The following is a 26,280-nucleotide window of genomic DNA, read 5'->3' as shown; positions in this document are numbered from 1 at the left end:
GTCAAGTATTTTGAAGGAGAAACTTAATAATACCTCATCAAGAATTGTTTATGGGCATTTATTCCGAAATTGGTCGTCCGCCTGATTTTCGACAAAAAGCATAATAACAGCTAAGAAAACTTAAAAATCATCAATTTTTAGTACCGCTTTAGAATAGTATAACGGAGTAGGATAGGGTAGAGTAGAGTAAGATAGGATAAGGTGGAGATAAATAGAGTAGGATAGGATCGACTTAGCTTAGAATTAAGGAAGTTTGGACCCATTTTGCTAAAATTAATAACTAGTGTAATTTTTCGTCTCTTTGTGAGAATACTAAATATACCGTCTCTGCACACTGCAGCCATGTTCAAAATACAAATGCTAGTTACTTCCCCATTATCCAGCTATATGGTCACCTAGCGCCAAGTAGTTCCCTACGTTTGCCAAATAATTCCATGTTTATAACCGCTTATAAAAAGAAATAGAGTATAAAACTTCCACTCTTCTTACATATTATCAAGCACACAAACGAGCAAATCATCCATTTCTACTCGATAAATTTTCAAAATTTTCGTTGAAACGGACGACCAACCTTGGAACTTAACCCTGTTCATGCCTGTCCACTAACTATATTGATTTAAGTGCAAGTTAGGAATAGTCCGTCAAATTAAATAAATAAATAAATAAAAATGCTTTCCTTACTTTAAGTGATTCCCTAAGAACTTTAGGTTATTATTACTCTGGCGCATGCCCAAATAGTTCCGTACAGATCAATAATCTGCGTGCAAGTTGATGTGCCCTGGAAATGATCACGTTCCATCCTATTATATGTAATTATTTCGATATGAAATTTAGTATTAGTGGACAAACACCGTGTGCGTGGGTTTTTTTCGGGGTTTCTCCCGTTTCCTCCCACTTTCTTCATTCCACCATTTCATTCATGTCTCATAATCACCGTCTCATTTAGCCTAACCGTCATAATCGTGGGACGTAAAGCTTAAAGATTTCATTTCATTTTCATTTTAGTATTAGTGGCTTAGATATTATTTCTTAGATTAGGAGTTCCATTCATAGGTGCATATTAACTTTACGAGAATGTCCCCTTACGGGTATAAATACGTTTCCGGGTATAAATACATGTATCATAGGAACAACTTTGCAAAAATGCACAAAGGTGCTGTGCTAGGTATACTCTGTTCACTATCCTCTTATACAGTTTCAGAAACTCAAAGGCATGGTCCCTTCCCCCCAAAAACCGCAAAACAGCACTCAAATAACGTCAGCGGACAACTCTCCCGATGGCAAAACCGATCTATCAATGCCTGTACGACGTTGCCTTATGTCTTTTCAAATTTTCAAGAAAGGGATGGTCAGTTACTATTTTTCCTTTTTTTTTTTTTTTTTTTTTTTAAATTCACAACACACTTTTCTTTCACTTTCCCGTAACTCAGATAAAGTAAACATTTTCCTGGAAACTAGAGCAATGTAACACAATAAGCATAAATGTCTCCCTTGAACACTGATTAAATACTATAGCAATAGAATATAAGCGTTATATAAATAGCAACTATTGACTATAGGAAAACCTAATGAACGTACTGTAATAGACGCACTCTCCAATGTTGATAAACACTGAAGCCTATTGTGTAACACAGTTCGAATACTATTACCAATATAATAAGAAATATGTCTGATATAGTGGTGTTCACGAGTCGACACGAGAAATAGTCTCTCCTTATCTCAATTTTGTAAGTCACATCTCGTCTCTTCTCGAAGAATTTTTTCCTCTAGTTTCGATTATCGAAAAAGATGTCCTCGTCTCGTTTCATTTTGTAAATTCACATACAAAATTTATGACCTGACTTTTTAGATTTTCAAACTATGCTATGCATAAGTGTCGGATCACAGTCAAAACAATAGGAGATATCGAGATGCGGATTTTGCAATCCATTCAGCACCCCAGAAACAGGTCGTGGCTTCTCCATTAACCCTCTATTCAAATCAGAAGTAATTAAAAATAATCATTTCGGGTTTCAATATTTATCGCCATAGAACAAAAATAGTAATAGACAGCGAGGAACAGTTTTCTGCAATCGGTTCATGATCTCAGGAGTATATATATATATAATCACAACCTGCAACACTCTATAGTACTTCAGCTTTCAATAATAATTTTCATAGAGCAAGAGCTGGAAAAGATATTGAGAAGCACTTCTTTTGCAATCTATTCAGCGTCCCAAGAATAGATTCTATACCCTCCCTTAATCCTCTATTCAAACTGTAAATGATCCAAATTAACGATTTTTGGTTTCAACATTTCGCCGCTGAACAAAAACAGTAAGGAATAGTGAGAAATGTTTTATATATATGGACTCAGGAACAGGTTCTTTCTTTGATATTATTCCTCTATTACATCCAGTAGAGTAACACTCAAACCATATTTATCATTGGAGTATATGGCGTAAGACTTGCGTGTCTATAAAAATGATAAATGTTCTACACTGTGTTCGTACAATCATTCTATCAACTTATGCTTTTATGTTATGATTCATGTATCAATAAAATAAAGTTTGAGAACTAAGACTGGGATAAACTAGAGTTGCCCGCCAGACTCGTGAAATTTATCGTCTCGTCTCGATAATGAGACGAGAATGGTCATTTTTCTAATCTCGTCTCGAATTTAAGAGATATTTCTCATCTCGGGAGCAACACTAGTCTAATACTATATATCCTAACAATAAATTACGCTTAATTACCCGTGTAGGAAAGACATTGAATTAAAGCAACACTAGGAAAAACTAGGAACTAGTGAAAAAATATAAAATAAAAAAGTTCCAGTAGCATTTGGCTGAAATATAAATTAGAAATGAACATCTGCGTGAATTCATGTTATTGTGCTTTTGTTATTATTATGAAGGTTTATTTCCTGGTTTTGCACAATTCCAATTGCTTGTTTCTTAAAGTCATTACGGATTCACTAGTTAATAAAAGAATCATATGTGCTTATTTAAAATCTACTTACGGAATCTGTAGGACAAACGTAATACTTCAATATGGATAATTATTATTATCAATCGCTAACCACTTCTCTATATATTAGCAGTTTTGCAACCGTTTCCTCGTATACAAAATTCTTAGGTATTATGTTTTAATGTAGGTTTTTTTTTTTTTTTTAAGAAAAAGACCTCTAGAAATAACACAAAAGGGAAAATGTGGCAGCAATAGATCTGCCACCCTCACTGTCTTTCCTTCGACCAACCACAAATAAGCCCCCATACTAAGTTTTGTGACATCCTACACCACCCGCGGTGTGTCGGCATCGGACAGCAACTGCATACCAGGATAGGGGACGTACTATATCAAATAAGAGCGAGAATGCTGTCTAACCGAGTCAGGTCAGAACGCAATGAGAATCCGCGCAGGAGTGTATCCATTGGGAGCAGGCGCGTCAGCGACAGAGGGTATGCGCATAATTGAAGATAGTGCAACAAACGCTTAATATCACACTCATTCATTTTTATCTTATTAGTCCTTGTAATGGTTTGACAGTAGTAACAGTCGTGTAAACATAAAATACTGGTTTCCTACGTTATGCAGAAATTCTCCAACAGTGAATATCTAGACAATCCTCTTTTATGTGCATTCATTCATTTTAAGAGTTAAATTATCATTTGTGTGAGGTACTATCTATAACCAGTTCCCAGATTTGTATTGTGTCTGCAAAGTTATATGCCATTAGTACGACTACTTCTGATAAAAGCATGCACCAATGTGTGCTAGGTAGTCACTGCAAGCTAAGATTGCTTCTATTTGAATAGAAGTCTGAAAGAACCGCACAGTTGCGAGGGTGCATCCTTAGGGAGCAGGTACGTTAAGGAAGGTGGGTACACATAAAAGACAAGTACGAAAATGACTTACCATCCTGTGGTAGATGTTCATTTCAAGCTAGTTTTGCATAGTAATGAACCGCACTTTTTAATGTTGTTTCTTTGTCACAGATAATTTACTTTTTACCCGCGTTCATAATTAAGTTCCTTACTCATTACTCTTCCTTCCTAAATTAATAGCATTTTATCTGTAAATTTTGATACGAAGTGTATCCATATTTTTAATCTGAACTTTTCGGCGAGAAAACGATGCTTCATTCATAGCTTATAAGTTATGACCTGGAGTAATGATTGTGGTTAGGCGAACCAGTACTAGTCTTGTTCGCTCGATTACATTACATTCAGTTCAGTGTTCTCATCAACCTGGAAATACTGGAAAACCTGTAAGTCATGGAATTTTAAGTACTGATTTTTATTTTCTCTCTCTTACCCGGCTATTTGGTAGTGGATATTTTATAAAATAAATTATTCTGTTTTGCAGAGTTTCTCTACCTATACACATCACATTATATATCCATCCGAAGTAGATGAGGAACCCCTTGTTTGGGCTTTTTTATATTATACGTAGTTGTTTCATAAATACTGTCAGAGGTTTGGAAATTAAACAGAAACATAATGTTGACGATGTATTGATATTCTTTTGAAAGATGATACATGAAGAGCACTAATCAGTTTTCAAAATGTCCATCTTGAGTCTGGATGCAGAGCTGGAGTGTGGCGGGCCACTCATCAGTGGAATAACGAACAGCGTCGATGCGAAAGTGGTGGGCTGCCATGACCAGGGTGCACTTGAATGAGTCCATATTAGGGTGTCTTTTCTTGCAGGCCATTGATTGAGACACTGGCTGTAGTTTATAGTCGAGTAGGTTCAGATCCACGTTGCTAGAAGGACAGTCTGTTGTGGACATGAAGTCTGGAATATTGACTAGTAATCATTTCCTGTGTTAACAGTGCGTTGAGCACGGGAACAAAATACTGTGGTTGGAAAACATGGTAGTACTCAGTAGTTTCACAATGGGCTTCAACACTGTGGTTTGGGACCTTGAAAACACGTTCAACAGTTTGCACTGATGATGCGCACACATGGTCATTTTGAGCATTAAAGGGCTGCTCAAATGTGAACAACTTCTCGTCGGAAAAGAGAATTGCCCTCTTTCACCACTCTTTTGTGGCGTAACGTATCAGTCAGGAAGTGACCTGTACATTGTTTGTCTCCCACCACGCTACCTGTCATTGACACTTCTCGTTTCATTGTAATGGTGGATGGTGCGGTACATAAATCGTTCACTGATTTGCAGGGGTTTCAGAATGGTGAAGATCCATGGCATACTCACCTTGTGTGGCGTTATAAGGGTAACACGATTTCCGTAGTTATACCACTTCATCATCGCACGTTCCCCACGGCCACGCCTTTCATCATGGAATGAACAGTCCAGGGACTCGCTTCGCCCATGATACACAGATGGCAGCACTCATTCATACCCAATATAATCAAACGGCGGTAAAGATCTCTTGACAATACTTATAAAATAACTCGGTATATAGACATGGTAATTTATAAATTGTAACCTGTAAGTTAAGTAATTCGTGCTCGCCAAGTAAGTAAGGACCTCGCATTATGTATAGGTTAAGTTTAAGGAAGGTACCACTAACTGTTACATAAACACTCCGGGTCTTTTGTCCTTATGTTATCATAGAAACGCAAACTAACTTCTACGAGATTGTTACTAGGAGTGCGTCTACAGGAGTTGAGCGCGTTGGCGATTATTATTGTGGATTCAATTAGTGGATCTTATTTCATAGTTATATCCTTATTTTTTATTAATGCTAGAAATTTTTCACTCTTATAGTTCTTCGCTTCTACCACATATATTTCTTGTGCCCCCCTTTAAGCGTATCTACATATTTCTGACTATCATTACAAATAAACGTTTTTTATACACACACACACACACACACACACATGCATCTCTGATTAGGTAGTTGCTTTTGTGTACAGTTTTAATGAGCAAATCTGTTGCAAACTTGGAATCTATTCCTACATACACACACACACAACTTAAAGTACCATGGAACTCTCTAGCTTTTAGCGACTGCCACATATAAGGAAAGAAATAAGACAAACAGGTTCTTTGAATCATTTTAGCCTTAAGCGGATTTTTGCCCTGATAGATTGGTTTGTGAGTAGTACCGTACTCTGGTACAGCGGTATAGCCAGCAAGTTGTTCCTAGCGGGGGAGAGAAAGAGTTTATGTGTGTCAGTGTGAGTGAGAGTTACATTCTAAAAGTGAATCAGGGATCTTCTTTCAGAGTACGAAAACTAATAAATCACCATATATCTATATGCATATATATGGAGAAAAGAAACATTGAAACTGGAATAAAATAGCGTATGAGAGACTCTAAGGACAATAATTTAACCAAGCGGTTTCAGGACTTTCTGAATACCTAAATGAGTCTGAGCATTCCATAAAACAAACCAATATTTGTACAAAACTTCTTCAGTTATAGGAAGACAAGTATGTGAATCTCTTTCAATTACAACCAAGCACTCTAAATTAAACCTGAATAAAGAAAGCCCTGACACACAATGGGACTACAACATATATTATAAGCATACAATAGATTCTTGTTTGCTATAGCAAACAATATAATCAGAATACGTAGTGTTACTGCATCGAAATTTCCACAGCATTTCAGTCAATAAACTTCACAAAACATTTATCTAGTATAACTTTGAAAACACTGTTGTTTCAAAATCCTGATGCTGATATTTTTAACCATGATAAATTGTTCAGTGTATTTTATTTTATTTTTTGAGTTTAACATCCCATATTTATGTACCGAGACTAACGGGGACAGTGAAGATGAGATAGATGATAATAGTGGAATGACGAAAGTCGGGGGAAACAGGAGAACCCCGAGAACCCCCCCCCCACACGGTATTTGACCTGCACAAGCCCACTTGGTGGTGAACTGGGATCGAACCAGAGACCCTACGCACCAGAGGCGTTCCGTGTGCAGTTGTCAATTCTAAGAAGAGGAAGAAGGGCACACAAATCTATAAATTTCTACCTTAAGTCATTTTTCTCAAACGCAAGAAAAAGAAGAAGAAGAACTAAGAAGCATTGAAAAAGAAATTCAGAGATTAGTATTGCGTAAGTGAACAATGAGGTTTGCGAAATACTGTAGAAAAATAATACCTCAAGACGCAGCGCACAAGTAACAATATTTGTTCTCTTTTATAGCATTACTAAGAACATTTTGAAAAGCAATATATTTAATTTTTAAAAAATCCTAAAATGTTGGTGAGTGTATCTTCTCGACAGTATTCTGTAATTTTCATAAATCATGTTCTTTCTGATAGGTTGAAAGTTGTACTGAAATCATTGTGCATACAGGGAAGCGTGTGTCAAAACAAAGTATTAATCTTTTAACAGGTGGTGATTCATTTGGAAAATATTACAGTACAAAAATAATGTGCATCGTATCCGTCCTGGGGCCACCGAAGGAATATGTTCCAAACTCATATTTTGGTAGCATATACACTGGTTAGATACGTGACGGAAATATACAGCCCATAATTGCGGGAGTGGAAGCAAATTCTAAGAGTGGCATTCAGAGACCTCTGGGACAATCTTTGGAACTGTTTATATTTGCTTTACTAAATGCTAGTACTTCAGCAGAATATGTCAAGCTTTGTTGAGCCAAAATGTATAAATTTTATTGATATATTTCGGGCAGCCATCGTCGGTTAAGCGTCGAAGATAGCTGGCCAGCTTATATAAACTGCCTTAAGACTAAAAATTTCATGGCAAAAGTGCAGATTTTGTGTTTAGGCATGAAAACGTTACATATATCATTGCATTTGTCTTGAAGATTTGAATCTATTTCAGTCACTTCCGTACATGTCCAGATTACAGACACACTTGGGTTTAGCCATGAAAACGTTATCAAATATACACGATATTATATATAATTGCTTTCGTCTTGAAGAGCTGAATGCACTGACTCATTTCCGGACATGTCTGGAAGTGGCTGCAATGGATTCCACTCTTCAAGACGAATACAATTATATATATATATATATATATATATATATATATATATATATATATATATATATATATATATATATATATATACATACACATAATAGGTGCGTATCACATTTATTTACTAAAAGATGTGTTAGACAATAGAATTTTAACGTGTACTACAAATTTCAAATCGGACAGGGGCGTCATTTCAGACTTCGCTTGAGGGGGGCAAGAACAACACAAACATAAGACTTTCACGTTTTGTACTAGTGTATTAGTAGACAACCGATTAAAGTATATGTATTCGTCAAACTCTTGGGGGGGAGCAATTGCCCCCTCCTGCCCTCCCTAAATGACGCCCCTGAAATCGGAATGACTTATTATTCAAGAAACCTTTTTATGTTTGGGGCCAAAGCGTAGCTTATTTGAAATTTGTAACACCGTGTATTTAGACAACTTAAGGATGAATTTTATTATTATTATTATTATTATTATTAGGATAATAAATGAAATAATTAATTTTATTTGGATATTTTTGACATCACACCACAAGCTATCAGGACTCGAAATGATTTTAATTATAAGAATCTACTAAATCGTAATGACATAGAATCTTAACCATTATGAATATCTAACATCGCAAATAGAAGTAATACTCACTGGTACTTTAGTTTTGATGATTTTCAATTGATTTTTTTAAAATATGCTAACTTAATTCCAACTCCCCAGTTTGCTCTCCGTACTAAACCAGCAGAATCCCTTTCCGGGATCCAGACACTTCCTGGTTGTAGCATAGTGCTTAGATCAGGTTTCCTTATGAAATGCCTTACTTCGTTATTTCTGTATGGGAAAACTTCCTATAGCTGTGATATGATGCCTACGTTATCTATTACTTTTTTAAAAAACAAATAGTTTGAATATCTCTTCCTTGTTTTACAATAAACAAAATAAATTCACAAAATACATGTTAGGGTTTACAATATTGCGTGCGTTACATATCATGCCACGACGTAAACTTTCATACTCAGTAATCCTACAGGTAAATTAGTTTTTCCTCTTTCTTCCAATCAGACCACACTATTACTTTCACATCGGTTAATATGTTATTTTAAATATTATTGAAGTGACCTTTTGCCATTTGACACACCCTGCACCATTCGAATACCAGTTATTCGATGGTGGTTGCCATAAACGTGGAAATTGAATAACAAAATTGTTATTTGCCTGGAATGCATACTTTTACTTATGGTCAGATATATATATTTCATTTTTATACTATTCTGTGGGTGGCCAGATAATGTTCGAGGAATAGCATGAAAGCGAAATATAGTTAAGGGGGCGCGGTGGCTCAGTGGTAGAGCGTTCACCTCCGGTGCTTGGGGTCCCTGGTTCGATCCCAGCTCGCGCCATGTGGACTTTGTGGTGGACAAACACAGTGTTCGTGGTTTTTCTCGGGTTCTCCCGTTTCCTCCCACTTTCTTCATTCCACCATTTCACTCATCTCTCATCATCACCGTCTCCTTTAGCCTAACCGGCATAATCGTGGGACGTAAAATCTACAGATTTCATTTCGAAATGTAGTTGAGGATAAATTATACAATATTATTGATGAAAAAAAAATGTCCAAAGATGAGCTCATACAAATCAATAGATCTTATTGGGTTGAACAGGATGATATGCATGAGTGTAAAATTTCATTTGAGTAGTTTTCGAAAAAAAAAATGGTTTGTAAATCTAAAGCTTAATGCTATAAGTGGCATGCTTCTGGTACAGAATGAATTTTTAGATTTAAAAATAACTCGAAAACTACGCATAAGGTTTGATACGTATTTTCCGTTGAACGTTAATAATATTGTAGAATCAACAATCCTTATCGTAGATTAACGGATTTAATGTGAACTTTCGGTAAATTTATGACTTAACATTACAATGCATGGACATTTTTGCGATATAATTGCCATTTTAAAAATTAATTTTGTGTTTCATTTTGCCACAACTGCCGGCCTTTAAGTAATAACATACATTGCTAGTTGGTCCTTCACTCATACGTGAAATGGCGATCACTCTATTAGATCAATCAAAAGTCAATAGGTGATCTAGGTTAGAATCCTGATTGATTCTCACCTTAGTTTAAGTAGGTGATTTTTCAATGACATTGAAGCGTCTCTTTAGCAATCCCTTGAGACTGGCAGAATTGATTACAATGATGAGAGGGATCAATTAATGGCTTTTCCGTGAGATTGAATAACGCATAAGCACTCCAGAAGAAAATGTATAAGTGATCGTTTAGACCTGTGTAATTCAGCCAAGGTTAAGCGATTTTTAATAATAGAATGTTGAAAGAATACACTCCTCGTCTCAAGGCAAAACTTACAAATTATTGATTCAAGATTGAAAAATTCACTTTTTTGTCGAAAGAGAAGCCTTAATTGGAAATTAATCATGCCTCAAAATCGTAAACAGACCCTTGCTACGAAACATAATCTGGCGAGGACTATATGCAACGCTAGTATTAATATATTTGGAAACCCCTCTGGAATTGGAAACATGTCAGAGTTGGCAACGGTCATGTCGCCCTGACCATTAGGGCAAACCCCGTACTGCGAGAGAAGCAGTAGAACGATAATATGCACGGGACTGAGTAGACGCTCCTCCTCATCATCGTAGGTATTTTGTCATAAGCAGGTAACTTGCCGCAACTGAGAAGCTTCAATACTCCACGGTCTTCTGTTAACCTCTTCATCCTCACCTACGATTTTTCTGTTTTGATATCGTCCATCAGGTGAAACCTCCTTCACTCCTCCTCTCTTTTCCTGCCACCATACCCTCCAGCACGTCCCTCATGATACAATTCCTTCTTAGCCAATGTCCCAACCAGTTTCTCTTCTTCTTCTCAATAATATCTAAAACTATTTTTAATCCCCCCACCAGTTCTAACACACTTTAATTTCTTTTCCAGTCGACCCAACTAATTCTCTCCGTTCTTCTCCACACCCACATTTCGAAAGCTTCCAGTCGTTTTTCATCATTTTTGCGTAACGTCCATGTTTCTGTCCCATACAGTACAGTACTCCACACGAAGCATTTTATGAGTCTTTTCTTCAACTCTTTGTTCGAGGTCCCACGAAACAAGACTTTTTATTCCTTCTAAAGGCTTCTTTCGCCATTCTTATCCTTGCTTTTATTTCACGTTCCACTTTATTTCACGTTTATATCATCACTAATAATATTACCCAAGTATCGAAAACTAGTCAATTGTTCTATTTTCTTCCCTCCTATTTCTATATTTGAAACAGACCACTCGTTTCAATCAACATTACTTTTGACTTTCTAACATTTATTTTCATCCCATATTCTTCACAGCTCTTCCTCAAGTTTTCTAACATCTTATTGATCTTCTTTTCAGATCCTGCCACAAGTACCATATCATCTGCAAACCCTACATTTAATCATTCTACCTTCTTTATTATGTGGAGTCTTTTTCACTATCTCTTCTAGATAGATATTAAATAATGTTAGAGTTGAGACAGTATCCCCATCGAGCTCCCCTTCCAGTTGCACTTTCTTCTACATTTCCTCCCCTGTTGTAATACTTACTTTTTGGGTCATATATGTTATGAGTTCTCGATTTTTCCATTCTAACCTAACCTTTCTTAGAACCCCCAGCAATTCTCAATTCACGCGATCAGAAACTTTTTCTAAATCAATAAATACAACATACACATATTTCCCTTTTTTCTATAGACCTTTCACTGATCATCCTTAATAATCCAATTGTATCTCTTGTGTCCTTACCTCTCCTGAACCCGAACTGTTCCTCTTTAACTTTTTCATATGTTCTTCCATAGAACCTTCTGTTCGGTATTCGAAGCAAAATTTTCGCTGCATGAGATATTTGACTAATAATTTTATAACCCTCACATCTCTCTGGATTCGATTTCTAGCCATTGGTATCATGATCGTCTTCAGAAAGTCTTTGGGCCACTCTCATGTTTCATATATTTCATTGCAGAGCCGAAACTATGTCTTTCCCTTATTTCCCTTATTCTTGATGAATTTGATTACTATATTATCTGTCCCGGTTGCATTTCCATTCCTAATCTCGGCTATAGCTTTTCCAAAATAATCCCGAAGAATACTAAATTTTTTTTATCATCCTTGCGTGCTTTATTTTCTACTTAAACATGTAGGCACGCAGTCCTACTCTCATATAAGTCCTCAACATATTTTCACGCGTAGCTTTACCGGAGTTTGAGTCCGGCCGGAGTCAAAGCTCGGTTCAGCTGAAAACGTTATAGATGCAAGGATTCGTCTGTTGGGCCGCCTAAATATTACTTCACCTCCTACTTCACTCCAAGATCGACCCCTTTCCGAACGGATTCTAGGGCTTTGGAGAAAGGAAAGTCTTAAAAGTGGAATTTAAAGAAAATGTAAATGCTAAATAAAATATCTTGCTCAGTCTTCTTTCACATACTGCATGGCTGAAATATAATCACGCTAATGCTATTCGATTGGGATAGCGTAGCTGACCATCTCTCAAAAGCAAGTGAATTCTTAGAGATTTAAAAATTCAGTTGCTGCTTGATCCAATTTTAAACTTTGCTAAAAGTATTTTTAAAAATTATAATAAAACCTAGTATTTAAATGAGTGATTTGGGTGAATGGCGTTAGTCATAGTCAGCTCAACTATCTCCAAAAACACTAATACTATCGAGTCAAAAAAATAAATAAATAAAGGATTACTCAGCTAGCAAAGGCAAAGAAGTTACAGTTGTTTTACATAAATGACAACATTTAGGAATTTGATAACGGAAATAAACTTTTAATGACTAAAGAGAAATTTGAATGTGAATATTAAATGAGTTAACAATAATTTTAATTTCCTCTTTCTTGAAACAACAACAAAACAAAGAAATTTAAAGCTAAAAAATATGATTACATAACAGGAATTTTGTTGTAGAAATAATTATTGTGATTTTGAAAATGGTAATAATTACATTCTTGCAATCTTTTTGTCTTATTTGCAAAGAAGGATGAATATTTTATTTTGTTTTAGTACAAGAATATTATTTAAATACATTCACAATATCAAGCATTAAAAATCCTTTTTGACACCTTATTGAATTAAATTTACTTTGATCGACCTTTTACGAGATAGCACATTGATACACAGATAATCGAGTTACACGTAAAATGATTTATTTCAAACGAATACCATTTATTTTAAAAAGAAATATATTAAAAAGAGAAAAATGATGAAAGGGGAAAAATACGTGAGTAATTTAGAGGTTGTGGATACCTCTGAATTTCTATGCAGTCAAGACTTGCTAAGTGAGCAAAAGCTCTAAAATATATTAGGGATAGATAGAATAGAAGTGCACTTACAAAGTTTAAAATAGGTAACGTTAAATTTGTATATGATCATATAAGTAAATACATCTACACTTACATATATATATATATATATATATATATATATATATGCAAAGCACTCGATACACAAAACTACGTATAATAACACACACAGAAATATTTATACTTGTAAATAAAAATATTGAAGTTTCTTTATTACTTGGTGATATTTATAATATCGACATTTATTTAATGAAAATTGACTCGTACACAATCTTTCGTGAACTTAGTCCTGGTAATAGGCTTAACGTTGTATTTTCCTAACAGTAAAAAGATAATTGTTATGAATACATCTGATTTGATGTCTGATAATGATATAAATCATACGATATTAATTGCTACTCTGATTATAACAATCTTACAATTAGATGAACTGACCATGGTATTGATTTTAAGTCATCAATGGCATGAATGAAATGAGTGATAAATAAGGGAGCGGTTTTACAACATTTGTGAATATTATTTTACAAATGGTCTCAATTTTACGAAATACATATCTGGTATTTAAATTATAGCCACTAGCAACCCTAAATCATTAGAACACCGATGTAAGTAACAACTTAATTTGATCAAAAAAGTATTGTTTTTATTATTATTAAAATTTGGTCATCTGCACAGTTTTTATTAATGGTGAAAATAAAGTTTTAATTTCGCCCACACAGCGCAAAAATAAGAGTCATTTCTTCCGGGAACTAAATATACATTATTGATAAGTCTCCAAAGTGACGAATGTTGAAATTAAAGTTCATTAGGATTCCCCCAACACAGAAGCAATGGACAGAGGCAGCAAAAGGTAATGAAATGGATGATAACCACAGTGGCCATGGAACCGTGATCCATCGTACATCCAACAATCTGATTATTACTAAAAGATTTAAACAGCCTACCTCAGTTTTCGTGTGTGAAAATCCTCGATCTTTTACTTCACTGACACACTCTGGAGATTGGATAAAGAGGCTGGGGGCTGAGTCCTCTCCTTCCCTCTGCGACAAGCAAGCCGTAAGTTCTGGTACTGACATCTCGTTGAAGCTTACTCGCCAAGCCATGCTACTACACGCCAATACATTGTCCAACACACACATCTTCGAAATGAGAGAGAATCTAGATAATAAAGGACGTTCGGCACATTGACGACGACGGCACTACGGTCGACAAATTTATCTATGCATGATGATATTTAAAATGATACAGAAACAAACAAACAAACAAAAAAAATTACGAACGAATAGAAGGCGCTATCCACAGTGGTGTCTATTCCAGTTCTATCGTACAACTGCCTTAGTTTTTAAAATTTTGTCTTTCTCACTCTTCTGTTAATTATTAAATTTGTGTGTGTGTGCGTGTGTAGTTCGTTAAGATGGCAAGGATTTCTTCGGCACCCGAGAACAATAAATTATCCTAGTGACATCAAGGGTCCCTGTTCGATGCTGAGCGCGATGACCACTGCCTAGTCTCGCAAAAGAAAACGTGGACAAAAAAAATATATAATAATAATAATAATAATAATAATAATAATAATAATAATAATAATAATAATAATAATACTTCCAAATTTAAACAAAAATAGAAAAACAAAAAATACAAATTTTTATTTAACAATGTAGATACAATTGTGGGAGGTGACGACTGTCATAATATTCTTTCCATCTTCCTAAGACTTCAATTCTCTCGCTGACTACCATCCCATTCTTATTTTCTTCTGTCATCGTAACACCCTCTTGTTTCCTCCAAAGTTCCATAGATTTCACCTCCTTGTGCATTTCCTCATATTTCCCAACTCTTCTCTCTCTTCGCATTTTCATTTGTAAAACTCTTCTGTTGTTCTGTCTGTTTCTCTTCGTAACTCGTTGTTTAACTTGCTGTACATCTTTCTGCTCTCTTGTGTATCAGCCTGTTTCCACGTCTTCCTTTTCCTCATTTTCTGCAACATCTGTTCTGTAACTCATGGTTTCTTAACCCTTTTGTGTTCGCAGTAACCTACTAATTCTTGTGCTGCCTGCTGTATGCAAAGTTGAGTAGACGGTAGTAGTGTAAAATCGGTGACGTCGCTGATTTCCAAGGAGGTAAAGTTGTTAGCGCTACGTTATGTGTTGTGAGCGTAACGAAAGTGGTAAGTGTTGGCTGTAACGTGAGAAGTATTGTCCAAGCTGATGACAGCCTACAAAACTCACGACAAAACCACATCATTTCGTCGGTCAAAACCTCTCAGTGACAGGTTCTGCCGAGTATTAAAGCGGATTTTCACAGAAGCATCGTGGGTGGAACTGAAGTAGAACCTTCGTAAGCTTGTATCGATAATCATAGTCCGCTACGAGGTACTTGAAATGGACATAACGAGATAGAACTACAAGGGTGAAACCACCGATAAGAGACTCAACGCTCTAGCACGGCGTCAATGGTGCTGCAAACATGCAACGTGGACTGCCCATGACTGGAAACTTGTTGAATGGTTGGATAAGTCATCATTCATCATATTTCAAACTACAGCCCGTGTTTTTGTGTGGTAGAAGCCCAAAGAACCGTGGGATCCGCATTATCTCCGCTAATCACGAAACATAGTAGCATATCTCTGATGCTTTGGACCGTAATATCCTGTGCTTATGCTTACCGGTTACGTCACTCTCCGTAATTTTGTCGTCATTTTAAGGGACATGTGCATCCTATAGTCTAGATGTTGTTTCCGGAAAATGACTACAAGGATTATAATGCGCACAGTCACATAGGTGAAGCGGTTGTAGGTCAGTTTGAGGAACATTGGAATAAAATTGAACTCTGCGCTGTCTACCCAATTCCGGAACCTGAAAATAATAGAACGTCTCTAGTCCGTTTCGGAGGGACTAATCCGGCTAAAATTTCTGCCTCCGTGCTCTCTCATGGAATTAAGTGATGCAGTTATGGTTGCCAGGTTTTTCAGAGAGAGAAAGAAAGGAAGATTTTATGATCTTTTTTTGGGGGAGGGGAAAAGATGGTATATCGAACCAAGTATATTCCACAAATCTTCGTTCCCTTGTAATCGTATATTAAGAAAGGCTTTGCATCTCTTAACAGTTCTACATCTTTTTTTCTATCTGTACAAATATTGTTGCATTACACACTGAAATTCACAAACATTTGAAGTTTGGTATTATTAGTTCACAGTAGGGTGTCCCCGCGTGTCGTAGTTGCTAACGCTCTCGTCTTTGGTACAAGCAGTCTCAGGTTTAATTCCCGGTGGGGACACTCGGTTGAAAGGTGTAAAAGCTTTTTCAGGTCAGCCATCCTGGGTGAGGTTTTCCTTATTCACCCAGGCAAATGCCGGGATGGTACCTAACATACATGTCCCAAGCCGCTTCCTTCCTTCCCTTTCGTTGGATAGTGTCATCACTGAGAAACGTCATCTCATACGTGACGGGCTGACATGACCATATATGCCGAAAGCCCAGAAATTTAATTCCTAATCCGGTTTCTCAGTGGCTTCTGTTGCTGATATCAGTATATCACGATCGATCGAAATTTCGATAAGATCGATACAGTGTCAACAGATGAAGGCTAGGATGTGTAAACCAAATTATTCTTAATAATAAGGTTTGTGCGCTGGTTAGATAGAAGATAAAAACGCAACCTGTTGCATTTTCTCTCTGAATACTGAGTTACAACATTGAGTTACGTTCTTAATAGTCTATCAGAAATCATTTGCTCTAATTTAATATATATTAATTAAATTATATATTAAACTAGAATTGGGACTTAAACGACATCGGAAGTGTCACTATTCATCTTAGCGACCCCAAAAACTATGGATTCAACATTAATATCGGTCATTTTCCACCATTTTTATAGATCTTCCCCTTCCCTCTTCCCTAAGTTGTACTGTCCAAGTGAAATAATAAAAACCATCCCAGGCCCGAACCTCATCTGTGTTGAAAATTTTATCGAGATCGATCGGGTGGTTCAGGAGTTAATAAGTCACAAACATAATCACCTTCATTTTTGTATATATAGATCCCTGCAAATACGTGTATAATACTAATGTTTCAGAAGTCACCGGTACCAGCGAAACGAACGCACCACTAGTACTTAAAGGAGTATTCGTATACTTCAACTTCCTTTTTACACTTCCTTTCACCGATAACGGAGGATGGTAAAACATGGATATTTAGATAGAGAACATATTAGTTCCTGTGCAATTCCTTAAACCTCTTGGGATAGGTCCTAAGTTAGGGAGTTTTGGAAAATGATTTTTCGAATTTTCAATAGATCATAACTCTGAAAGGAGGCATTTTTCGGCCCATGTTTATTAGAACTTTTTTCTTTCATTTCGTGTAAGGAATTGCCTCCCAAAGTTTGTCGGTGGAGTTACCTACCACCCTGTATATATATATCTGGTTTGCAAAAATTGGAGCATTGTGTGAGGAAGTGTATTGACTTTTGGGTGTAGTATGTAGAATAGCTATAAAATTTCATCATTCCATGTGCATTCCTGAGTTCGGCTACGAACTTTTCAGGAGCCCCTCGTACTTTCCGACGGTTAATGTTCTTCGTACCGTAAGTACTAAAACTATATTGCAAACCTAATAACTGTAATAATATTTAACGCCTCTTTAAATTTAGCAGAAAAAATTATGTAGAACTCCCTAAGTGGATTCCAATCACTATAGTATTTATCATACACGTTTAATAAATGCATAGGTTGACCGTATACATAAATAAGTTTGTTAAACGTAATAAAGATTATGTGGAATTCCCAATGAATGTGACTGACAATTTCAGTCCTCGCGGTGAAATATCGGACACTCCCGTTTTCACATTATTTGGATTTGTTTGTACGTTTTAATTTGTTAGATTAGTTTGAGTTGGAATATCTAAGGAAAGCCAGTGGCTGAATATATACAAAGTTAATAACGGCAAGAATCCTTATAGTAAACTGCAATTATTAACTCTAGTAATCATTGCTTCTAGGCAAGTTCGTAAGTATAACTAGGGAGAAAGAAGAAGAATGAAAACAAACAATTATATCTCGTATATTAAAGGCAATGCAATTATTGTAGATCAACACCAAGATAAGAAGAGGAAAAAACATATATGTAGACAAAAAGACGGTAGATGTTGTATAAGAGTTTGATTATCTATGAAGTGTTCCTGAGAAAAATAACGGATGTCTCGCGAAAGTAGAAAGAAGTATAGTACAGTGAAACCTCCCTTAACGGACACCTCTATAATACGGACAGATTTTTTGTCCCGGCAAAAATATTTAATATATGTTCTCTTACGGAACAAAACCCTCCCTTTTACGGACACACTCAGATACGGACGCGGACAGTCCTTTTTTACCCCCAAACGTTTCAATAACATCTTCATAACGGACAGGAATTATTCTTGTTTCTGCGATATTTGACAGTAGACAGAAAAATCTTTTCCCCATAAGTGTATCTATCATCAAACAGAACAACTTCAAGCTGAACTTGAAATGCTTCTTTTTTTCTGCCCGCAATAAACTGTTTTCTGGTGGAAATCCTAGGAAATCCTAGAAATAAGCACTAACACTGATGCTGGATTAGTCGTATGGTCAAGAATTCTATGCGGATCTTCCCTTCCCTAACAAATTTAGTGCTTTTTCCTCTGGGCCTTGCATCTTTCCCGACAATTTCATAGATAACAAAAGAAACATTGTTTATTTTGCGATAACATTTTTCAACGAGCAGTTTTCTCTCTTGCTTTTTTGGAAAAGCAAAATTTTTCTTTTGTACAAATTGGTGTGTCAAACAGTTGAACAGTGAAAGAAATTTGCCATTAATCGCGGTGAAATAGAAGTTCTCCAATTGATCCAACAATTGCAAGCAAATTTCGAACAAAAACTAGTGTCCGTAGGATGTACACGGCAGACAACTACTGCAGACTTTTCCCCAAGAAGTTTGGTGAGTTTCTTCTCCACATTTTCAGTATTTAATAATAATATTGCATACTTTTTTATAGCTATTTTTACTTCTAATATAGGCGGTAAGTGAATTAATGGATTTTTTACAGGGTGATGACATGTCCTTAAGAAAATTACCATACACGCATTATCATTTGCAGTATACGAACATATTAACACATTCCCCAACAATAACATTATTTAACAGAAATGAATTTCTCCTTCATCCGTCCCAGTAACTCAAATACGTACTAAATAGAGTATTTTTGTATTGAATTTTACGTATTTACGCTCATACATAATGTATTTAGTGTATATTACTGCATGCAATTACCGTTGAGAAAATTATTTTTTTGTATCTCTCTGTAACGGACACCTCTCATTAACGGACAAAAATTCCCGTCCCACTGGTGTCCGTTATTCAGAGGTTTCACTGTACTAGCAAAATTTGCTTTGCTTTGCAACCCAAAAGAAATCATCTGCTGAACGACCACGTTGGCATTGAAACAAAATAGTAGTTCCTAAAAGCCTTTGTGTATAATGAATTAACCTATGGATATGATATATGAGCATTAGGAAAAACACAGGAACTAGACTTGAGGCGTTGGAGATGTGGTTATGGAGAAGATTCACAAAGTCCAGTTGGACAGAAATGAAAAACAACCAAATAGTGCTGAATAAAATAAAAGAAAATAAATATCATAAAGAGAAGGTTTCTTAAATTCATAGAATATTTAATTAGGCACACTACTTTCGTGCAGAAAATCTTAGAAGGAAAAATATTGGACAAATAAACTAAAGGATGACCAAGATCTTATCTAGAAAACGTGATCAGTTTTCCAGTTACATAATAGATGAAACGGACAGCTTTTAAAAAAAATAGTTTGTGGTACGACAAGAGTTTGTCTTTAGATCATGAAATGGAATAAAGAAATACCACAGCGAACTCAGATTTCATATTAAGCAGATATGTAGTAAAACGTGACACTGTAATTAGGAGTGTCCAACACGACTTTATGAGAAATTGACCATAGCTAGCACCAGTAATAAAATCGACAAAATTAAAATACATTGAAAAAAAACTGTTAACTTCAGTTTCTTAAATTTTTTAGTACACTAGGTCTGTGGCTAAATAACTAACCCGCGACTGAGTACCGAAAGAGAAAGTTGTTGAATCTCAAAAAGAAAATTGCACCTTCACACCATGATATTTTCTTCTATCCCCGGTCGTATTCATGGTAATTCTCTTTAATAATTGCATGTAAGATGTCGTCTGAGACTCGATAAATAATCCATTCACAGTTCGGAAAAGTACAGACCAGTATACTTGTTTTCACGAATCTCTTCGTAACTGTATTACTTTTCTAGTCTGATTGGACTTCGGCCTCTTCCATGAGGGGAGGAGGGGTAATAATACTGTAATTTTATTTGAAACTTGGCCCAGTTATTTGAATCATTCTTCTGGACATTTTTACTGTTCCCAGCTGGACGAACATTTTAGATTTTATACCAGTACGTATTTTACACTGCAGACACACTGTTATTAGTAGCGTCTGGAAATTTAAGTGGTGTAATCATTCGTCTTTTTCTTCCAAATCACCTTATCACTTAAGTTCTACCTACTCTAGTAACTCCCCAACTCGCATTCTGATTGGTCTACCATATGTAAAAGTTCCTTACTACTGTTCTTAAGAAAATAAACAGAATATACTAAATTCTGTTATTATATTTTAAATTGAATATATTATTATTACTAATAGTAGCTAAATAAATATTAAGTAACGGACCTTTATTTCCCTCTGTGTTCCTCTGTCATTGACAAGCAAAGCTTGTTCTGTCGTCACAACTACAGATCTATATCTGTCCAGACTTTTTCTTGTGCCCAGTAACGCATCAAACGATATTCGGTTTTGTTTCATTAATGTTTTCACATTAATGAAAGATATAAAATTACCTTATTTGAGAAAAAAAAGGAAAAATTTCGTCTCAAGATTGATGTAAAATAAAATCTAATATATAACATAGTTGTCTTTTACAATATAATAGGGTAGTTTGGAATAGATTTCATTTTCAGGTAATGACTGACCCGTCATTGATGCGTAGCCTTTCAGATATGAAGACTGTCCAGGAGGAAACCAGACTTTCATTAAATTGAAACTGACCTTGACTTTCTGCTTACCAGCACCGCATAGTAGGATTCTTCCCAAGCATTTTAACGATAATTGCACCATCCTACTTTGTGTCATTGTAAGACTGCGTGAGTTGGAGTAAAATAGTATTTCGTCCTTATTGCGATTTTGTGAGATTTTGGAAAAACAGAGAGAGAGAGAGAGAGAGAGAGAGTGAGAGAGTGAGTGTGTGTGTGTGAGAGAGAGAGAGAGAGAGTGAGTGAGTGAGAGAGAGAGAGAGAGTGAGTGAGTGTGTCTGTGTGTGTGTGTGTGTGTGTGTGTGTGTGTGTGTGTGTGCGCATCAAATTTTGTTTCAAATTCGACAAAACATTTACAAAAACTTCGAAAATGTTGCAGGAAGTGTACGTGGAAGAATGTATGAGCCGAACCAAGTATTATAAGTGGATTTAGCATTTTAAAGTTGGAAGGACATCCATCGAAGACAAGGGAAAAAAACTGGACGTCGATGAACTTCATGTGATCACGTGAATCGTGCGTATGAAGACGATAGTTGATTGGAAAACACCATTACAGAAGATGAGACTTGGATCTATGGCTGTGACGTTGAAACAAAGGCATAGTCATCCAATGAATGAGAAAATCTTCGACAAGGTCCAAAGAAAGCATGCCAAAATCGTTCAAACGTTAAATTGATGCTTACTGTTTTCTTTGATTTTTGTAGTGGGAGTATGAATATTCCCACGTGGTCAAACCATTACCAAAATGTATTATTTAAAACTATGGGGTGTTTGAGGGATGTTGTGAGAAAGAAGAGGCCGGAAGGTTAAAAAAGGAACATACTGTTAGTCATTTGGCGCTCTTCATTAGAGAGTTTCTGGCGAAGAACAATATGACTGCTGTACCTCAACTACCATACTCACCATTTGATATCCATTTGACACGTGCGGACTTCTTCCTATCCCCAAGTTTAAATCCACCCTGAAAGGTTCCCGTTTCCAATCCATAGAAGAGAGGACAAAAAATTCGCCACGAGACCTCTAGACTATTCCAAAGGTGAGTTCCAGCACTGGAAGACATGAAGAAACAATATTAGTAGTGGAACGAGCTATTTTGAAGGAATAATAACTTTCACAAACGGTAAGTATTTAGGAAGTTCAGTTTCTTTTGGACAATCCTTGTAATTCAAATGTATTGCTTTCTATGTGTACGATTTTTACTGTATCAATTATGCGTTTCATTTGAAATAGTCTTCGGATAATCCTGAAATTCCATTTTCATTGTTTTAGAATTCCTGCTGTGTTCTTTAATTTTACCTTTGCATTGTGGTTTGGGCTTATTTTATCCCCCCCATCGTGATTTCGTTCACGGCTGCTTCCACATGCGGATTTCAAATGCTGTAGCGTTATGTTTGCCTCAATTCTATGGTATAGAAAAGGGTAAGATGTAATTTATTTACTTTCTACATGTGAGATATGAAAGAACTGGGTCGGTCCATTTTGCACCTCATTCTGTAGGAAGTGTTACTACATTGAAACTGAAAGACATAATTTTCATTATTTTTATCTAATTACATTTTTAAAAATAAATATCAGTGAACGATGGGAAAATTTTGTGTTACAATTGTTAATCTAGCTATGTAATGTCAATGTAAAACTAATGTTTTGTGTAATTTTTAGAATATAGCTGGGTACAAAATGGACTTCAATCATATTTATTTGCTATTGTACACAGTAAAGTGACGGTTAATTTGAATAGTCTTTTTGTCATGCCTATTAAGATTTATTTTAAGATTGGGGGCCGCGGTGGCTCAGTGGTAGAGTGTTCACCTCTGGTGTTTGGGGTCCCTGGTTCAAACTCTGCTCCCGCCAAGTGAACTTTGTGGTAGACAAACACCGTGTGCGTGGATTTTCTCGTGTCTCTCCCGTTTCCTCCCACTTTCTTCATTCCATAATTTCATTCATCTCTCATCATCACCGTCTCCTTTAGCCTAACCGGCATAACCGTGGGACGTAAAACTCAAATTTCATTTCATTTTTTTCTCATGGGATGGAAGTAGAAACTTTACGAATATTTAATAGGTGTAATTAGAAAGGATTTAAGTATGTTTTGTTCCTAATTTAAAAATATATTTTGTATATTTTTTTTTCTTTCTGCAGCAAAGAAGCTCCCACCTGACGTAAATGTAAGAGGCGTTTTTGCATGTAACGAACTGGATTTGAGAGAGATCGATGTCTATGGCTTCGACTATGACTACACGCTATCTTCCTACAAGTCGTCAATGGATTACTTATTATATAATCTTGGAAGGGATAACCTAGTGAATAATTATAAGGTAACGTATTGCTTTGGAATATGTAAGGTATTTGGCTATAAGTTGCATCTATGTTATCCTGTTGGGTTATTCATATGTCATTACTTTGCTGTTTTGTCAACTTTCCGAATTAATGTTATGAACTCATTTCAATATATTCGTTGAAACATCGATATAATCAAGAGAATCTTTTAACACATATACAGGGTTCCTAATGATCAGAGAAGTCAGAGAAAATTGTGCAGGTCAGGGAAGCACAAGGAAAAAGACTGGAAATCATTGAAATTTTATAAAATGTATTTTTTCTAACATTAATTATGCACCAATTTCAGAGTAGCCAACCATTATAATACCTATTTTGTTTTTATTGCTGTTTTTTCTTCTGCATGCAATTTTGTTTTTATTGCTGTTTAATTTATCTTCTACATTTTTTTTTTTTTTTTATGGGAGGTAAGTGGTGTATATGTATGAAAAACTGATTACTATTTGTCTCTGTAGAATAAGTGTTCTCATATATTCACCGTAGTGTGATTCACCGTTGTTTATTCCTTATTTATATGTCAACATCATCCAACACTTTCCGTGAAAGTCAGGTAATTTCCTGCCAAAGATCAGGGAAAGAAAGGGAAATAGATTTCTCCAGATCAGTAGGAGCCCTGATATAGTACTAAGTATTACCATAAATCTGTAGCTCAGTGCGCTCATCTCTGGCGCGAGAGGTCTTTGGATCTATCCGAGGCCATGTGAGTTTGTGGTGAATATCTTGTCCGTGGGTTTTCTCGGAGTTCTCTCATTTCCTTCAACATTATCATTTCATAATCATTTACATTCGTTAATTATCAGTCTCCGTTAGCTTAAGGGACATAATCGTGGGACGTGAAACTAGAAATTTCATTTTCATTTGTCGAGTGGTTTTCAGGAGTTAAAAATGTATGAAGTTGTAAGCGGCGGATATTGATATATAATTAAGTTTAGCGCGTTTGTATTTAACATGTATATTTTATACTATTACGGCATGTTCCTTAGTGGTTCGTACGCGTGGTGTTATAAATAAAGACTGTTACTTTGGACATTACTGAATAATTATTACGATTGACTGATAGGCTTAAGTAATAGGGCTCTATTATACACTGTACTTAAGAGGCCTCATCCCGGCGAAATTAAAATACCGCTAAGTTTACAGTAATTGTGTGATATTTTCAAACAGATAAAAGATAATTGAAATGTGGAAGAAGAGCGCCCTAGACAATATTATTTTGCGTGAGATACCGTTATCACAAGTCACCTAGTGGCTTTCCGTTTTCAACTGTTTAGAACCGCGAAAATAAATGACGATTTTCAATATGGTTCGAAGTCGAAAGCACATAAGTGAGTCGTAATAACGGTATCTCATGTAAAATGATATTGTGTAGGGCGCTCTTGTTCCACATTTCGATTATCTTTTATCTATTTGAAGATATCACATAATTACTGTAAAATTAGCGGTATTTTAATTTCGCCGAGATGAAGACTCTTAAGTTTGTTAAATTGCTGATGCAACCACTAATTTTGATACCATGGCTATTTGCACGAGGCTTAGTACTTAGAACACATATTATAACTATATGCAAGAGAGAGACGACCTAAACACTCTAATAATTCTATAGTTTCTAGTAAGGTATAAACCATATTTTGTCGTACGGAAGTAAATAATAATAACAATAATTTGTTTTTAAATGTAGGATACCTAAAAATGTTTCGAGAAAAGGTAACATAAAGCTATCCTATATTGAGCGTACTAGTATAGGATAGTGGAAAATATGTAACGATCCAATTTCGTAAATTGACGAAGTAATTTACGACCATGACGAAGAAGCATAAATAGCTTGGTTTTAAGGTTGTACGAACCTCGAAAAAAAAAAAAAAAAATTTTTTTTTTTTTAGAGAAATCAGAAACTTCTAATGTCGGAACTTCATCAGCAAGTGGGAAAAGATCATTTTCATGATCGGTCACGTGCACAAAATATTCACAGAATCTTTGCTTGATTGAATGAAAGAAAAAGCATTAATTTCAAGGGAAGTGCACTATCAAGGTTTTTTTTTTAACCTCATCATTGTTTATTGTGCATATGAAATAGTACAAGATAATATTCTAAGAAGAGAGATGAAATCTGCAGAGAAAGGTATCAGGAAATAGAGAAACTGTGCTGTTAGTAGAATATTAAGTATTTGACACAGTAAATAAAAGAGTACTTTTACAAAATAATTCGTCCAGCGTTATGTGAAACTAATGGGGGAAAAAACCATCTTGTATTGCATTGCTTAGTAAATACTCTGTTATGTGACGTGCATAAATATCTACTCCAATGGTATCCTGAATAATTATTATGTTTTATTTATCTATTATTAACGTAAAATTATGTAGGCGCATGAAAAGATGGTTCAAATTAACAAGAAATTGGTTTCTCACTAATATATCCTCCCGTAAGAAAACTAAATACTCTTCAGGAGTATTGGAACAAGCTAGTTTCGTCTTTAGTGGTAAAGTAAAGTAACAAGGATGAAAAGTGATAAGAGAAATATGATGTGGGAACAGGAATACATACCACCAAATGAGAACGTAACGTTAAAAAATAGGTACTGCAAAGAA

The 26,280-nt window shown here is 35.6% G+C and overlaps 2 protein-coding genes across 3 annotated transcripts in view; one reads left to right on the top strand and one right to left on the bottom strand.

Annotated features, from left to right (window-relative positions):
* Positions 1-22,398, bottom strand: part of LOC145684048 (uncharacterized) — a 60,368-nt gene extending 37,970 nt beyond the window's left edge. Inside the window, exon 1 of the mRNA XM_081755879.1 lies at positions 22,261-22,398. Within this exon, the coding sequence (XP_081612005.1) occupies positions 22,261-22,344 (84 nt within the window). The 5' untranslated portion in view covers positions 22,345-22,398. The remainder of the gene's footprint in view (positions 1-22,260) is intronic.
* Positions 1-26,280, top strand: part of Nt5c (5' nucleotidase C) — a 104,643-nt gene that overhangs the window by 1,402 nt on the left and 76,961 nt on the right. For both annotated transcript variants that reach the window (XM_081755877.1, XM_081755878.1), the window contains exon 2: positions 23,497-23,672. In XM_081755877.1, coding sequence (XP_081612003.1) covers positions 23,497-23,672 — 176 coding nt within the window. The remainder of the gene's footprint in view (positions 1-23,496; positions 23,673-26,280) is intronic.

Source organism: Thermobia domestica, chromosome 4 (assembly GCF_964235325.1).
Source record: "Thermobia domestica chromosome 4, izTheDome1.hap1.1, whole genome shotgun sequence".
Classification (NCBI taxonomy): domain Eukaryota; kingdom Metazoa; phylum Arthropoda; class Insecta; order Zygentoma; family Lepismatidae; genus Thermobia; species Thermobia domestica.
This window is presented reverse-complemented; position numbering and strand designations above follow the sequence as displayed.